The sequence below is a fragment of the Phalacrocorax aristotelis genome, chromosome 10 (assembly GCF_949628215.1).
Source record: "Phalacrocorax aristotelis chromosome 10, bGulAri2.1, whole genome shotgun sequence".
Lineage (NCBI taxonomy): Eukaryota > Metazoa > Chordata > Aves > Suliformes > Phalacrocoracidae > Phalacrocorax > Phalacrocorax aristotelis.
In genome coordinates this window covers 10,993,245-11,011,160 of record NC_134285.1, presented here as the reverse complement: position 1 = coordinate 11,011,160, position 17,916 = coordinate 10,993,245, and the positions used below count along the sequence as shown (strand labels likewise).

At 42.8% G+C, this 17,916-nt stretch overlaps 1 protein-coding gene across 2 annotated transcripts; it reads left to right on the top strand.

Annotated features, from left to right (window-relative positions):
- Positions 1-576: 576 nt before the first annotated feature.
- Positions 577-17,151, top strand: NDE1 (nudE neurodevelopment protein 1). Of its 2 annotated transcripts, none has more exons than XM_075105198.1 (9): positions 577-749; positions 5,506-5,637; positions 7,240-7,393; positions 10,492-10,640; positions 10,979-11,115; positions 12,174-12,353; positions 13,391-13,482; positions 14,485-14,621; positions 15,762-17,151. In XM_075105198.1, the coding sequence occupies exons 2-9, from the start codon at positions 5,552-5,554 to the stop codon at positions 15,853-15,855; spliced, it is 1,029 nt and encodes a 342-aa protein (XP_074961299.1). In that variant the 5' UTR covers positions 577-749; positions 5,506-5,551; the 3' UTR covers positions 15,856-17,151. The 2 variants fall into 2 exon arrangements, with proteins under 2 accessions (XP_074961299.1, XP_074961300.1); XM_075105199.1 differs by having other exon boundaries at positions 725-1,167.
- Positions 17,152-17,916: the final 765 nt, after the last annotated feature.

Below are 17,916 nucleotides of genomic sequence, written 5' to 3'. Positions count from 1 at the left end.
CTGGCTGCACTGAGCTGCAGCTCTGTCCCGTTGTCTGTGGGGAGCTCGTTCCCCCTGCGGATGCTTGCGGATGCTTTTCTGGAATGATGACATCATGCTGAGATGTAGGTGAGTTCAAGTGTCTAATATTTCATTTACTGCTTTGTCCTTGCAACACGGGCACAGCGACAGCCTGTCCTTTGGTTGTGAAAAGGGACCTTTAATCTAAAAATATTGCGCTGGCATTAGTTGTGGTTACTGTCTCACTGCTTGCTCTTTCAGGAAAGGCCTTTGAAATTAAAAAAAAAAATCATGTAAAGCTTTTCCTCTTTTTGAGCATTTCAAGACAAAACATGCATTTACAATGACAGCGCGGTGGCAAATGCTGGTTTATACCGCTGACGCCTCGGGAGGCGCCGGCCCCTGCGCCCCTCACAGAACACGGACGGAAGGGTCAGCCCGGCTCACGCGTGAGCATGCGCAGAGCGCGCCGCCGAGGGAAGGGCGGGCAGGGCCCCGCCCCGCCCCGCCGCGGGGGCCCCGCCTGGGGGCGGGGCGAGCTGGGGCTGGCCCAACCCTCATGCCCAGCCTCCAAGCGCCTTTTGAAAGTAACAAAAGTTTCCAAACCTTCTAGCCGGCGCGTTCTGGCAGCGCTGATTGGCGGAGCCCCTGCCGCTGCACGTGACCGGCAGCCAATGGGGCGGCCGTGTCGGGCCGGCCTGAGGAGAGCGGCGGCTACCGGCGCGGAGCTCGGTGGTCCCGTGGCGGCGGTGAGGGAGCGGGGCGGCGGCGGCGGCGGCGGGCAGCGCTCGGGGCTGCCACCTCCGGGGAGCATCCTTGCCGCCCATAGGGGAGGGAAGGGCAGTTTCGGGGTAGTGTAGCCCCTCCTGCTGCCCCTGGTCCTGCGGTGGTAGCTGGGGCAGGGTCGGGGAGGCGAGGGGGGACGGAGCTGGCCCCCTGCCTGTCTGCGGCCCCCTGTTCCTTCCCGCCGCTCCTTTCCGCATCCTCTCCTGCGAACCTGAATCTCCTTCTGCTCCTGGAGTTGCTCTCATAGTCGCTGGCGGGGAGAGGAGCGTGGGAACCGTGCCCGCTGGCTCCGCGCCCTCCCGGCTTCGTGCTCCGAATGGGAATGGGAAGCCCCAGAGCGCTGCCTGGCTGACCCCTTGGCTTGCAGCTGGAGGCATCAAGGTCAGGCGTTTCAGGGAGAAAACTTTGCGGAGCTTCCTTAGGAATTACCGGAGGCTCGAAAGTACTGGAGCTGGAGTGGTATCTGAAAAGATGAAGGCTTTTCCGATTTAATCCTTTTGGTGGAGAAGACCCTGGGAAGATGATAAATCTTTTCAGTGCTGGCTGTGAGGTTCTGTAGTAATCCTCACGCTCCGGTGACCTCTTTTGTTTCTCTCTGTGGTGATTTTCTTTTGTATTGCTTAAACAAAAGAAAACAGGCTCTTAGGTTACAGAAAGACCCTTGCAAGTGGACTAATTTAAGAAAATGTAATCTTCATAGGATGGGAAAGCTACTTTTCAGAGCAAAGAGGGTGGTTGTTTTGGTTTACAGTTAGGAAAAATGTCTAATAGGAGCTTCATCGTCTCTGCCATGGATAATTCGGTAGCATTTATGGCACTGTTTTATTTTTTTATGACAATATGAATTGCTCAGACTCAAAACATGAGGCATTGCTACAAAGATAGGCCAACATTGTTCACCATGCTAAAATGTTCTTTTGTTTTTTAAAAAAAAAGTTTTCGGCATGCAGGGTTGTTTTGAGTCCTTTATTCTAGGACTGAAACAGAATCTGAGTTGAGGTCCTCATGAGTTTGGTGAACTCAGACTGTAATTTCCAGATTGAAGTTCCTTCAATAATTTTGTGTGTGGCTTTTCTTTATGTTTTTTTCCTTAAGAATTTTGCAATTCTGCTCTCGCTCATATGAAATAGTTTCCTGCAACATTTATGCTGAGGTATTTGTCTCCTTGCAGAAGTCCATTCCCCACCCATGAACACTTCTACTTCCTGTATGATGTAGAGGTTTTGTAACGTCTGTGACCAGTGCTTGTGCTGCTTGCACACAGGAAGTCTGGCCAGATATCTCTTCTGGCTTCATGTGTGTGAAAATAAAAACTAAACGTTTTGAAAACCTCCTTCACCCTCCTTTCCCTCCTTCCTTTTGTAGTGAGCCTAGACAATGAGAAGTTCCTAACTGGTTTAATTAATTACTTTCCAGGCATTTTGCATACTGTCTTTAAGCTGTTAAAAATCAAGGGGAGAAGGCAGCAGGGGGAAAAACAAAAAGTGAAAACCCTACCGTTTCTACAGGGTGTTTAGAAAGTTTTATGTGAGTGTGTGTTGGATTTTTTCAGACAGACTTCAGAAGAATCAAAAAGGGCTTTAATACTTTTTCTGAAACTTAAACGGAAAAGAAAAATTCCATCTTGCATCTTTGGTTAGTCTGAAAATCCCTGTGAGATAAGATGTAATGCAGGTGTACAGGGAACCCAATAGGTCTTCCTTGTGTATTGCAGACAAAAAGCAGGTGCCTGTGGCATGGGACAATCGTGAAAAAAATCTCTGCCATGTTTTGTCACCTCTGTGGAATAAGTATAGGTCCACAGTCCTTCCATGTATTTGCGGTTTAACGAATTATAAGTACTATTCAGTAATGGTAACCATGAAACAGAGCATACTCTTAACGGATAACATCCTTAGTGGGTCCATAATCTCATGTTTACAAAGACATACTTGGAAACTGAAGGGGACAGCATCTTTATGCTTCTGTGAACGTTACGAAGATTCTGTGGAACTCTTGAAAAATCTTATGGCTCGGTTAGGGAAGGTTCTTTTGTATGTGACCATACAATCTTTAAAAATGCAAATTACTACATTCTTTTTTTAGTCTTTCCAAAGTGCAGAGTAAAAACACAAGCGAGAGCCAGATATGAGCACATTGAAACTTTTGAAGCCAATAGGAATTGTGCCTTTTGGTTCCAAAGGGTTGCTTGAAAGCTTTTGGGAGCAGGATATCTTGCATTCCTTCATCTTTATCTTGTCTGACTCCATTTTGTTGACTGTCTGAACACAGATATGGGATTTAATATAACGCTTATGTCAGAAGAATTCCTCTTTGGAGACTTCTGAAATATATTTTTATTTGTGTAGCAAAACCAGGCATATCCTGGGTGGAATCTCTGTTCTTGAAGAAATACAGAAACTTCCTGTTTTCCGAGTGGTGAGAAATAACTATCCAAAGGAAACTCTGGCTTGCTGGTCGTTACTGTGGTCAAACCACTCCAATGGGTGCTGGTCCTTCTTGGTTTCTTATTGCCCCTGCATTACTTCTTTGTGTCTGACCCTCCCTCCCTGTCCCTCATCTGTAAAAAAGAAGATTTTTTTTTTCTTTACGAATGTGCTGCAAGGATTGGTGGGGTGTGTGTGTCTACACACAGTGCCTTGAGCGTAAGGGCATGCTTGTTAACATCAAAGGCACTTTCAGTTTGCTTAAAAATAATAGCGTAGATGTGTTGTAAATTATCCTAGTTCAAGAATGTTAATTGTGTTTGGTTGTGATTTTCTTTTTAATGGGCAAGGGTACTATTTGGAAAATAACTCCTCCTTACTCACATTCCTTCTCTTCTTTTTCCCCAGTGCATACTTCTGTAAATACATACAAAGAGCAGCAGCCCTGAGACTTCTTGCTGGAAGTGTGTCAATACATCACACAGTGGTTTTATTTATTAGATGGAAGACATGTAGCTTTGTCTAATTAACATTTTGTGTCAGGAAACTGAATTTTAAAAACATAAGCTTAGTAACTTTTCCGCTCACCTGCCAGCTCCTCTTCTAAATAATGGTGTAATTGCTGTGAGTGTGCAGCTGATACTGTGCAGAGGTGTGCGGGCACAGCCGGTTTAGCTGTGACAGCTGCTTACTCCTTGCTCAATCATCTGAAAGTTGCCTGGGCTGTGAAAAGGACTTGTGCTTTGCAGCACTGCTTGGATATATAGGAAGTGGGCTTTAGATCCCCAGACTACTTTGAGTACTTGATACTGTTGTCTGTAGTAGAGGTAAGAACTACTTATGTTTGCCTCAGAGTTACCAGGTAGGTAGCAGGCTGTTAGTCCTGTTTAAACCAGGTGATTTTCTGGAGAGGACAGGTTGTGAATAATTTTTCCATTGAGTTCAATAGATAAGCAGCAGATGCATGTTTTCTTTAGCTATGACACGTCTTTTAGAAGGTCTACTCCAGCATTTCCTGAGTATCATAAATAAGAAGAGTAGAAGGCAGGAATGATGTCTAAATGATCTTTGAAGTCTTTGGCTATTTCTCTCCTCTCTATTCCATCAGGATTACCTCTAGGAAAAAAGTAGATCTGGAGCTGAAATTTGGTAGAACTGTTTCCTTAGCCATTAGATTTCAGCAATACAGTTTTCTGACAGCTGCCATTGTCGTGAATTGTTCAACTCCACCTCTATTTACTGTCCTTTATCTATTTGGATTTCTATTAAATTGATAACGTCTATGCGGAATCTTTGCCTCGCCCAGGGTTGCACATGGGCAGGTTAATCTGAGTGTTAGGTCTGATGTTTCTCCATTGTCAAGGCTAACTCCTATAAAATTATATTTGCTACTGACCTGCTTATGAGAGTGCATCATACACATCAGAGGGCATTTATTTAATTGTGGTGTCTAGATACTTAAGTCTTCAAGTGGGAGTGACCAACTTAAGGTTCTTGATTCCCCTGTGGCTATTTCATGTGTCATTCCCAGTTGGGACAGTGTCCTTTGACTGGATTTATGCTGGCACAGGGACAGCTGGATGGTCTGGATTGCTCACTGGGTTGCTGCAATCTACCTGCATGCCTAGTCCAAGCAGGAGGTATCCCACTAACACCTCTGTGGAGCTTTTTTCCTCAATTCCCTGGGAATTTCTGGAGCTCCCTTCTCCCATGGCTCTCTGACAGATTGTGATGTTTCAGGTTTAAGGTCAGGTAGTTTTGTCAATGTTGACATAGGGAGAAATTTTTCATGTGTCCAGCAGTTATGTCCACAAAAAGCTTAGGCGTTCCTGGAAATGTTAACACAGGAAATTAGTATCTTGAGTACCTTCTCTGTGTCTCTTTGAAGTTTCTCTTTAATTTCAGGGTAAGTGTCTTAGGATTGTTGAACTCAAACTTAATTGCACTGTCTTCGGAGCTGAAGTTGTGCCTGAGACATCTCTTTCACTTGTATTCTGTGTGTGTTGGCACAGCTGCAGCTAAAGTTTGAGGTTTGGTGTTCTCTGCTGTGCAGTCAGAGGGTGGGGAAGGTGCTCACTGCTGAGCATGCAGCAGCCTTGAGAGAACTGGGGAATACTCAGTAGTGATTCTTTCATATTTATGGCATATCTGGCAGACCCCATCAAGGCTGGTCTTTAGTTTGTTTTGCAGGCATGCAGCGATTTCCTGGGAGGAAGGGTGCACTGCTCTGCAGCAAAAAGTACTGAGGTAGCTCACTACGTTAGTTCTTATGCTTGACCCTTTAATTTTTCAGGGGTTTAAAAAAATGCAACAGGTGTGTTAAGCTTTGAGGAGTCATCATGGAAGACTCAGAAGAACATCAGTTCAGCTCAGTGGAAGAGGAAACCAGATACTGGAAAGAGCTGGCTATGAAATACAAGCAGTGGTAAGGCAGTGGCTTCATTCCTTTAAGTTGTTCAATAGGGTGCTGTCACAGTTTAATCCCAGCTGGCAACCAAGCCCCACACAGGTGCTTGCTCACTCCCCCCGGTGGGATGGGGGAGAGAATCAGAAGATTAAAAGTGAGGGAACTCCTGGGTTGAGATAAAGACAGCTTAACAGGTAAAGCAAAAGCCACGTGCACAAGCAAAGAAAACCAAGGAATTAATTCACCGCTTCCCGTGCGCAGGCAGGTGTTCAGCCACCTCCAGGAAAGCAGGGCTCCATAATGTGTAACAGTTACTTGGGAAGACAAAATGCCATCACTCTGACCATCCCCCTGGTTCCTTCTTCTTCCCCAGCTTTATATGCTGAGCATGATGTCATATGGTGTGGGATATCCCTTGGGTCAGCTGTCCTGGCTGTGTCCCCTCCCAGACCACTTACTGGTGGGATGGGGTGAGAAGCAGGAAAGGCCTTGACTCTCCATAAGCACTGCTCAGCCAAAGATCAAGCAAAACATCCCTGTAGTATCAATACTGTTTTCAGCACAAATCCAAACCATAATCCCATACTAGCCACTATGAAGAAAATTAACTCTATCCCAGCCAAAATGAGCACAGGTGCATAAACACTGCATGCTAAGACATAAATAGCATTACACAGGGGATTAAATTCAAGGTGGTTCAGCTGTCTTGAGTGGTAGCAGTAGCAATACTTATTTGAGCTGTGAATCTGGGCTGCTGTGGCACTGATGCTTTTAGTCCCTGCTCTGGCATGAGCAGGCCTATGTGTGCTGAAATTGTGCCTCTGACTGCAGTCCTTGGGCAGCCTGGGTACATGTAACTCTCTGCAGAACCTTGTTGTGGGGGGGATGATCTGGGCTGTTGCAGGCAGAGAGATGCTGCTGTTCACTCTCTACATTTCTGTGTAGATCAAGAATGGATTGACAGCATGTAGATGAGGAGGATCCCTGGCTGAGAACGGATATGCTTTGCTCTTCCCTTCAGCTCAGTGCATTGCTCTAAATGTAGGGGGGGGGTGGGGAGGAGAGGAAAAAGCCCAACAATAAAAATAAACCCCAAAACTTCTTAGATGCTGATATTGGTGGGTCTGTTCTCAGACCAGGTGTTCAGACCTATCAGGGCTGCTTGTTTAGCTTGCTGGAGGATTATTTCAAGACATTTTTTTAAAGAATATAAGAACATCTTTCTATCTTTTTATCACTAATCAAAAACGTCTTTGTTCATATTTCCAAATAAATAATTGAATCAAATAACAGAGTAAATATGCATATGGTGGTGGACAATGTACAAGCTATAGAGATTCCACATGTCCTCAACACCTATAGTGTGAAGACAGACTTTGGGATTTTTTCAATTTATCTGGGCTTTTTTTATTTGTTTACCTGTTTGCTATAGGGTTTTTCATGCTTGAGGGGGAAACATTTGCATATGGTCATTTCTTCCTGTTGAATATGTATGTTGGAGAAGGGCATAGAGCCTTCTATGTCAAAGGGCAGTATTTTTTTTTTTTACCTTGAGTGTACAGGAGATATTTTTTTCCCTTGTCCATTTTGATGACTTCTGTTGCTGGAATTGCTCTCTAGTGCTGAGAATACACAGGAAGAATTGCGTGAATTTCAAGAAGGGAGCCGAGAGTATGAAGCTGAACTGGAGACTCAGCTGCAGCAAACAGAGTCCAGAAACAGAGACCTTCTGTCAGAAAACAATCGCCTGCGAATGGAACTGGAGTCAGTTAAGGTAAGAGTGGATGATGCATACAGTATCTGTGCATCCTAACTGCAAAGGTGAGTGAGACAGGCATGTGCAGATTCAGCTTGCCTTGTGGACAGAGACCTTCAGCATTACAAAGAAATTGAACAGAAAACTGCAAAAATGGAAGTCTTGAAAAATTAAGGAATACTAATCCATTGTCTGCTTTGAAGGTGCTGGATACATTAGTAATGTTCCTGAACCCATGTTCACAGGTTGTGGCTATGTGTTAGGATAGATTTGAGATCAGAGAGAATTGTTTGCAGTAGAGTGACGTAAACATAACAGAGCTGCTGTTCTGTTCATTCTCCAGTCTACTTAGTGCTTTTGTTCACAGCTTTCCTGCTGTCTGCATTGTGCAGACGCAGATAATATTGCAGAACAAAATACAAACATTCCAGCTGTGATCTTGCATTGCAGAAGAAAAGTCAGTAATTTTAAACTTTTTTTACATAGTTGTGTATGTATTATCTGGCATTCCAGATAAGCTGGGAAGCAGCAGCTAGTGGGTAACACAGAACAGAGAGGCATAAAACAGTTTTGGTCCTGGTTTCCTTACTGAATCTGTCTTGCAGAAAAATAATTTCTTCTTTACACTTGCTTAGCCTTCTGTGACACTAAGAACCAGCTGAAAAGCATTAACTTCGATAATTATAAAACATAAGAGATGTGAATTTATTGAGATGAAACTTCTTACCAGAGTGACTTAAAAAATAACGAAGCTATCTAGAGTATGGAAAGTGAGGAGTCTGCCTCATTTCAGTCTCGTTAAAGACACTGCTAGTCTCCTGTGCTGGTTGGCATGTTTAGGAAATTCTGGTAAGTTTTCTTAAACTTGAAAAAATTGTCACTGAATTTGGTGTGCCTTTTTAAAGTTTGATCTTGTCGGCCTTTTACTTAAAGGTGAGGTACAGTTACGCAAGAAACACTACACTGTGTTTTGTAGGGCTAGGACAATATCTGTGGAAGCAGAGATTAAATTAATTACACTTCTACTCAATTGGATGCAGTAATGAGCTAATGGGAGTGAAGGTATTTGTTGAAGTGATTAATCATTTATATGTGGTTAATCCACGTTTGCAGTGCCTTTTGTCTAAACTGTTGTCCAAGTTACGGTTTTAAGGAAATACTTTTCCAGGCAGATGTCCTGTCACTCTAGCACCAACTTTGTGAATCCCCACCCCAGCTTTTTGATAGCAAAACCTCCAGGGCTTGTTTCATTGTATTTGTTATGTTGCACTGATCTGTGTTCTTGTTGTACTAGTGCTTTAGCAAGTATTAAATGCTCTGCATGTTGTACGGAGTATTGGTCTGCTGTTCTGTGTTGCCACATAAACCCATGGAAGCTTCTGGTTTTGGGGAGAAGGTGTAAGTATGACGAAAATGCAGCTCATTCAGTTGAGGAAGGTGTGGGCTATTTTCTTTAGAGGAGCTAGGATGAGAGGAGGGGACAATGAACTAGCCAAAGCAGTCAAGAATGAAAATAGTAGGAAACATCATAGAACCTCAAAAAGTGGAAAACATATATTTTCAGGTCTTAAATTATTCTTCACAGTAGATAACGTTATTAAAACATATTCTGCTTGAAACAAACCTTTTAACAATTGCCTATTCATGCTGTCTGAAAACTGCAGTAATAGCCTGCAGTGAAGGAACAGAGACTCCATTGATGGCCAGATCAGCTGATAGTTTATTACAATTGGCTGAAAACAAAGACTCAACCCTTGCAGTTCTGGTCTTTTATCTGAATCGATTCAAGAGCAAAGCATTAAACTTCTGAAGCTCTTGAACAGCAGTGTTAACTGAGCCTATCAAGGGTTGGTGTCTTCATCTGGGTCAACACTAGTGAACTTTGCCAGGCCCACACAGTTTGTGGCTTTGAGCTTCCCAGCCTAGTGTGTGTGTTCGCTCCTCCTTCAGAAACCAGAGTTCACACTACCAAAAAATAAATGGAAATAACACTTTGGAGGGTTTGTTTAGGGAGTCCTGAAAAGCTAGTTGAAAGTAATCTGCCTCTTAGAGCTTGGGAGCTCTTAAATTCAGCATGTAACTATGCTTTAGAAATATGGAATTATGGCAGTGTCACCACTGTAATCAGATAAGAATTTCTTAATTCAGAATGGGTATCTCTTTCTCTCCTTGTCTATGCATTTCATGTGCTAAAATAGCTGTCTTCACATTATCAGTCATGCTAGACTACATGCCATGGTTTTCAAATTCCAGTCCATGATTTTGTTTTCAGTGACTTCCAGTGTGTTGTGCTTAAATTCTGGATGGAGAAAGCACTTAAAAAAAACCCAACTACTCTAGCATGTTGAAGTGATCTGATAGCAAGGTGGTGGGGTATAAAGTGTTGTGGTAGATGGTGTGCTGTGAAGCCTTGTCATATGATGTGGAGCTCACTCTGCATATAGTGGCAATAGCAGAAGAGAGAGATTTGATGGAGAAGTGAAGCCTTCCTCCCCACCTGTGATTCTCTTAAATGTACCCTTGTGTACATGCTGTAAAGGGAGACAGAGTTTGGTTTAGGTTCACATCCAAAGCATGTTCCATAACTGCACCTGAAATGTTTTGACATCTAGAACGGTGAACCTGCTTTCGGCTAATAAAACCACAGGGGCTGTGCAGAATCCTGCTGGTTTCACAGCAGTATGTAACAGTGCCACATTTGGATATATTTTTTCTTGTTGTTTAGGATTCTAAGTACTGCTTGGCTTTTTATTAGAGTTGAAAATAAGTGGTGCTGATTGCATCATGCTTTGTGTGTTGCTAAAGCTCTTGGGGCTCAGAAATTACACTCAGTCTTGCTGTCTGGGAGAGCAAGGAATGGTCCTTTGCTGTGGAAGTCGGGAACTGCTCCCCAGCACCATTGTTTGATAAGGAGTGACAGGAAGAGCTCTTGTCTGCTGGCAGCCCAGAAGTATGCAACCAATTGGCTGCTTTGGCATTTTATGGTGTGTAAGGTGATGTTTCTCAAAAAACTTCACAGCATCTGCCTCCCCCTGTAAAGGGGCTCTGACAATGCCATAGAAAGAGAATGTGCATTTTTAAGTCCCTCATGTGCTGTTTGATTTGCCTTTGGTTAGGAAAAGATCGAAATGCAGCATTCGGAAGGATACAGGCAAATCTCTGCGCTGGAAGATGACTTGGCACAGACAAAAGCTATTAAAGATCAACTTCAGAAATATATTCGAGAACTCGAGCAAGCAAATGATGACTTGGAAAGAGCAAAAAGGTGACCCACCTTCTGTGTTTTTTTTCCAACTCTGCTCTACCCTGTGAGCATGGTGTCACTGAGCCATTTGTGATGCTGCGCTCGTTAGCACTGCCATTCTGAACTAATCACTTCAGTGATGATTGTGGTGAAGAGGTTTGTTGCAGATGGGAAATGTAATAAAATCTGTTTCCCCCCCAATCCCCCCACCGCACTCTTTCATATCTTACAAGCTAAAATAAAAATAATAAAACAAAGCAAACGAAACAAAAATGCAATGTTATCCCTTTTCTTGTGAGAGAGGGAGTTCCTCTGTGCTTGAAGGATCTTGTAGGGACATCTTATGCACTCTTTTTCAGAGCCACTATAATGTCTCTGGAGGATTTTGAACAGCGTTTAAACCAGGCTATTGAAAGAAATGCCTTTCTGGAGAGTGAGCTGGATGAGAAAGAAAACCTTCTGGAGTCTGTGCAGCGCCTGAAGGATGAAGCTAGAGGTTAGACAGAAATTACTTGTATCTTTCCTTTTCTCGCCTCCTGGCTTGTAGGTGTTCAGTCCTCTCCATATATCTTAGAGCTTGGCTTTTAAGTATGTGTCTTAAATCTGCTGTCTGAAATGTAGAAGCAAATGAGGAAGCTTCAAGGTTGTTCCCCCCCACTCCTTGAACTCCTGACTGTGTTCCAGACCAGCTCACAGAAGCAAAAATCTGTTCCAGCCTTCTGTGATGATGCTTCAGGGCCTCAGGGGATTAAGAAGAGCCAGTGCAGCTGAGGCATGTGCTGGTCTGGCTTCCCGTAACCCATGAAGGTCAGCTTTAATCACCATTAACCTCATTGTCTCCTGACCTGTGAAAAGTGGAGTCAATGAAACACTAATGGGGCAGTAAAACAGGAGGGCTGTGACTAACCTCTAGTTACCTTTGAATAGCATCATGTACTAGCTTCTTAATATTGGTTAATAAGGCTGGGGGAGAAGGCAGAGACCCTGGAGCTAGAAAAATACCTGTTTTCAGCTCTGCACTGATTCTGTGCCCTTGAGTGGCTTCTATAAGCTACAGCCAGGCTGTGGGTCAGAAGTGCTCTGTGCCTTCACTAGATAATGGTGTGGCTTCCACCTCGCCTCAGCTCAGGTTTCCTTCATTTGGAAACCAGGGTAGAAGAGAAAAAGGGTACAACAGGTAGGATCTCAACCTGGCAGGGAGCTGGAGTGTAGCCAAGGTGTGCCTGGTTGCCTAGCCTCAGTCTTGATGTGTCTCTGCTTACCAGCCTGTAACACTTGGGAAGGAGTTAATTCCTTGCTGCAAAGGGAGCCTTGTGAAAGGGTATGAAAATTAAAGCTAGATAATAGAAACTGAACTAACACTACAAAAACATCTTGAGCCTTTAGTGATCATCCAGACCATGAACATATGCCTGGAGTAATCTTTACAAGGCTAAGTAACTCTTCTTCACCTCCAGAAGGGAAACAATCTTTTGAGCAAAACTAACTTTCTTGCCTGTTTTATCTTGGTGGATATGTACTCCAAAAGCTTGTTTTGTGTTGCTTTCTTCATAGATCTACGACAAGAGCTTGCAGTGCAGCAGAAACAGGAGAAACCCAAAACACCAATGCGAACTCCCCTGGAAACGGAAAGAACAGACACTGCAGTTCAAGCATCCCTATCTGTGCCTTCAACTCCCTCAGTGTACCGGGCGCCCAACATCAACACACCCACCCCTGTGACATTTAGGAGAGGTGACTGATAGGGAACCAGCACAGAAATACTATTTAATGCTCTTGGTTTTGGTATAGTTTCTGGCTAAAGAAGGAATTAGAAGTAGGGAGCAGAGTTGAGTGTTTCAGTTAAATACCCCTGAATCTAGTCACCATGGTCTCAGTATTCATAGACTATGATTTTTAGGGGTTATTCGTGGGCTGTTCATTTCCATTTGACTTGAACTGTCCAGTAATAATAATTGTGAGGGACAAGATGAACTGTTGGGACTTTACTATTAGTTCATGACTGTCCCAGAGATGCTGGGCTAACTTAGGGCAAGGATTTCAGAAACGTCTGTGTGATCTTTAATGACACACTCGTGTTACTTTAATTGGCTTCTTTGTAAGAGTAGGTGCTCTTTGAGAGAGGCTTCTGTTTTATTCTGGAATAGCAGGACACTGACAAGTCATCCCAGCTGCCTGTACTAAATGACTATATCTCTGCTTTCATGTCAATAATATCAGTTACTTATTTTTTGTGAGCACTGATTATTTCAGTTTTTCAAACCTCAACACTAACTCTCCCATCTTCTTACCTAAAGTCAGAAATTTGTGTAACTCTGTTCATGTGTATGTGTAAATTGCAGGGAGTTGTACTGTCACATTCTGATGATTTGATATTATAGCTCTGAGCACTAATGAAGTTTGATTGGGCTTCAGTATGCTTAGTCTATAATTATGTGTTTTCTGTGGAGGAATTAATGCATTTAGAGAAGTAAGAGTACTTGGAGATTTGTAGTAAAATGAGACATGATGGTTCTCTCTGAGGATACATCCCTCTGGTCCCACCACAGCACATCTAGACTTAGCTTAGGACAGTGTAACTTGAGCTGTCTCAGGGAGACAGTGCTTCATATTCTTAATGCATATGAAATATTTGGAGGTGAGATACAAAAAGGCAAAGATATTGATGCTTATTCTGCTCTGTATGTCTGACTGTCTTCTGACTTCCAGTGTCAGAGCTTCCCCCCCCCCCCCGCAATGAGTAATGTATCATTCTTTAACCTGCTCTGCAGGTTTTGAGGACAGTTTCAGTGCAACCCCTCTCACACCTGCTGCAAGAATATCTGCACTTAACATCGTGGGAGACTTGCTGCGAAAAGTGGGGGTGAGTGGTTACCTGCTAGCCAATGCTCTTGGAAACATAGAGCTGTCTGAAACTGCAGCTGGCACTATTAGTGCTGTTGCTCAGGCGAGACTGGAAAGAGTATCTTGTCCCCAGGTTAGCTAAGCATGGTCTTGAAATTTGGTCTCGGCTTTGTACATTTCTGACCAACCCCTAAATAGAGATGGACCCTGCTTTGCTTTTCTAAGATCTTACCTGCATGGGTATAAGATCTTCCTCTACAAATTTCTGAAAGTGCATGTTCAGAAAGAATGATTCAGCATGAGTAAATTAAGAAGGGATCTGCTCCCACAGAAGAAAGCAGGCTGGTGCCTGCTGTCCAGAGGGCTTCTGGTAGAGTTTGCCTTGAGTCCAGTAGTCTCTTCAGCAAGGCCTAATGTCATGTTAAGCTGTGGTTTGATATTTAACTTTTCCAGAATCAGCACTCTCTTATCCCGTGACTTGCTTCTGTTTTCTCCCTTATACCCCAGTGCTGTGTTGGCACAAGCATTTGTATTACTTTTTGATGGGCTGAGCTGCAGAACTGATAGTAACCTGGCAACAAAGGTGATTATTGATGGGAGCATGTGGTGGAGAAAAGAGTACCTGTAGCTCAGTTCCCTCAGGTGTACCACCTAGTACATAGAACCTAATATTGGTCTAGGGAAGCAGATAGCTCAAATGAACGTTTAGTAATCTAAAAAGTGATGTCTGTAAGAAAGATGTTAAAATCTCCCTGAGGAAGCTGAAGATTTAGTGTTCCTGCTGGTGAACAGCATCAACTCCTTAACCTTCCCTACAGAAACAGAGATTCAGCTTTGGAGAGATGACTGGGTTCCTCTTAGAGCTCATGTTGCACTTGTATTTAGCAGATTCCTACACTAGACAACTCATTCTAGCAACAAAAACCCCCCAAACACTTAGTGCCATTTTGGTGTGCCACAATGCCATCTTGTGAAAGAGAAGAGTGATATCTGACACTTGCCTCATCTGTGTTTGTGCTAGGCTTTGGAGTCCAAACTTGCATCTTGCCGAAACTTTGTGTATGATCAGTCTCCAAACAGAACCACGGTGTCCATGTACATGAACAGAGATGTCCTTGAAACACGCCTGAGTCCTCATCAGCCGCTGTGTGATACAGGGTGAGTGCTGTTCTCTGCTGTTGTGTCTTAGTGAGAACTGTTGGTGTTAGAACTTAGTGACTGGTACTGTTCTATTTAGTATTAAAACTTCGTTGTGGTAGAGACAGATTTGTTTTCAAAAGATATGAAATTCAGTTATTCAGGATTATGATTTGAATGTTCCAGATGAGTTTAAAATTTGGAATCACTAGCTGCTAAAATTTGAAGACTAGCTGGAATCAAGTTTTGAAAACCATAAATTCAAAACAAATGTAATATGTGTATTTTATTATAAACCCAGTGCTTAAATGGGATGAAGTAAACAGGAGCTTTTGCTTATTGCCCTAATTTGTTGTATGTTTTATGTTCTTGTACAAGTGATGTCTCGGGAATGCTACGTTGTATAGGGACTTCCCTTATCACAGTTAAGGGTCTCATTTATGGGAGAACTGGAAAAAAGGCAAATAATCGGTTCACTCAGTCAGAATGCTTTATGGTTGCCAAGATGTTTCCAAGGAGCACTTGACAGGAAATTACCTGACTCAAGTGATAAATTTGTCTGAACACTTGAACTCTTCTTTTTTTTTTTTTAAACAAATGAAGAAAAATCAGCAATGTTATCACAAATTGCAGGTCAGTGTCTGCTTAAACCCTGCCAATCCAGTACTGCACATTCTTTAGATTCTCTGGAAGTTAAGTGCCTATAGTACAGTTTGTTCCAGACTTAACTGAGCTAGACGCTTGTGCTGGGAATACTGGTTTGCCCTGTTACCCAGTGCCCAAAGTTGTTGCGTGGAAGGCGTGCTCCACACTGTATTTGCTATCCCAGCCTGGGGAGAAACCTCATGAAAGCTCCTTCAAGAAAGCCTCAAGGGCCATACATTTACATATTAATGAAGCTGATCATACATCTACTGCTGTAATGCTAGAACTGAAATTCCAACACCTGTAAAAGATAACTTCCCACTACTCAGTGGGAAAAGGAGCCCTGTGTTACAGTGGAAACTCAGCCCAGTTAAGTAACAGGCTCTCAGTGCTCAGAGTGATATTCTTTTATCTGTTGATTTCTCAAGCTGAGTAGTGTACTCTGGAAGTGACCAGTTACTCTGAAGATGGTAAAACTGAGCAAGAAATTTGCTAAGCTGTATTTTGTATTTGCAGGTTAGTGAAACGCCTAGAGTTTGGAACACGGCCTTCAAATATTCCAGGATCAATGAGCCATCCCTCACAAAGTGTTGTCAAGATGCTGCTATGAAAAGCCTGGCTGGCTTTGGAAGAGGAAAAAAAAAATTAAAGCTTTAGTTTTAAAGAGAATATCAATGAGCAATCAGGCAGTGGTCTTGGGGTAGGTGAGAACTGAACAAGAAGCTACAATTGGCAATGGTCTCCTGTGACCTTGCCTGGTCTGGCCTTTTGGCCAGGTTCTGTGAGTAGTGTGATAAAGCAATGCTACCTAGCAGTGCAGGACTTCAAATTGCTCCCTACGTCAGTTGCTATAAATAGCTCGTTGGAAGTTGCTTCTTTTGACACTGACAGTCAAAGCCATTGTCCCTCTATTTACAACAGAGACAGTATTCCCTATGCAGCTCCTCAGGCTTTGGCTTTTGGTGTTGATACAGCACCATGGTGTTCTGCCTTAAATTATGGTTGTACTGGCTTTCTATCATGGGTGTTGTGTGCTGCAGTCACCTGAATTAGAGGAGTGTTTTTATGTGGAGAAAGGTGTATTTCTGCAGTGAAGCTGCTCAGCTCTCTGTGGGATGTTTGCTGGTCACAGTCTTGCTACACAAACACCTGCTTCTGTAGTGGTAAGATGGTTTTGTAAGCAATGATTTGCCATTAAGAACAGGTCATGGTTAAAGGTGAGGAATGCCTAGTGCTTAGAGAACTCGGGAGATCCCAGAGCTAACAGCAAAGTAGGAGATTACGTTGCATATAAAGTAGCATATAGACATCTTTTTTTGCCATGTTGTGGCCTGTAAAGCCTGGCTGTTGTAGGAAGCAAGAGATTAACATCTTAATAGGTGGGTTTTTACTGCTTTCCGAACTTCCCTTATTAATGTGCCTTGGGTATTAGTGATTTTTTCTTGTTTTATTTTTTCTATGAGAATATATGCTTTGAGCTGTTACTAATTTAGAAATGGTTTTTTAACCTGAAAAGCCCTTTGTGCTAGACAAGTGTATATGAGTACAGAATTATTTTTAAATCAGTTATTTTCCCCTATAGAATATTACTGTATTTTGGTTTGTTTTTTAAATGGAATAGGTTCACTCACATTATTAATGTACCTTATAGAAGCCTGTACTTTCAAAAATAATAATGACTAAACAATTTTTTTTTTTTGCAGGGGATGGGGTGGGGAGAGCTTACGTGGCAAAAGGATGTATAAATGGGTTTGGGTTGGTTTTTTTTTAAGAAGATGCTGTGAAAACAGCCACTGATGGGTCAGTTTCTCTGGAACAGGAAATAACCACAGATCATTCCCATTATTCAGGCCATCTACAAAGTTGGCTTAACTGGGGAGCAGAATAAAGCTTATTTTGAATGCTAGTTGTTGATTTGTTGTTTTTTTTGTTTTTTTTTGTTTTGCAAGTTGTCACTGTGGTTTATGCACAGATGTTTGCTACCAGTTTCTCATCTGTTTCTGATCAATGAAGCTGAAAGAGACATTGTTTTGCTGAATCATATGCAAGGATTTGCCTACATCCTCTTCTTCTCATGGTTTCCTACTCTAAGGAATGTAAATACTGCCATAGCTAAAGATGCCTCTGGGATTTACAGTGCTTAGTATTGGCATTGCACACTCTTGAAGTCTTGAACTCTTGCTGTTTTAACATGTGTTTTGTCTTCTCCTCTCACACAGGGAGTTGACACTCTTTTCTTACCCATGAGGAGTCGAAGCATGTGGGCTACTTTGTTAGTTGAGCTGTACATGGGCTATGGTTCAGTGGACTGTGTAGCCTGGAGGAATCAGTCAAGACAAGTTGCGTTTTCCTTGTCTTGCCAGAATTTGCCTGCTTGGTGGGCAAGCTGGCTTGCAGTCAGGTTGAGACACAGTATTGAGACAAGGCAGAAAGTTGGAAAACCACAGCTGTGCTAGTATTATGTTTTACAGATATATTATTCATGTGACTACAGAAATAATCAGACAGGCTATGGGTGGATATGCCATTGAGAATTGTCAAAATAATTTAGTCCAGAATAGTCATCTCTGCAATGGTACAGAGAGGAACTTCACTTCAGCCACTCTTGCAGAAAGGTGCTTTCTGTGGTGTTACTAAAGAAACTCTGACTCCCTATTTTTCTCACAGGCTT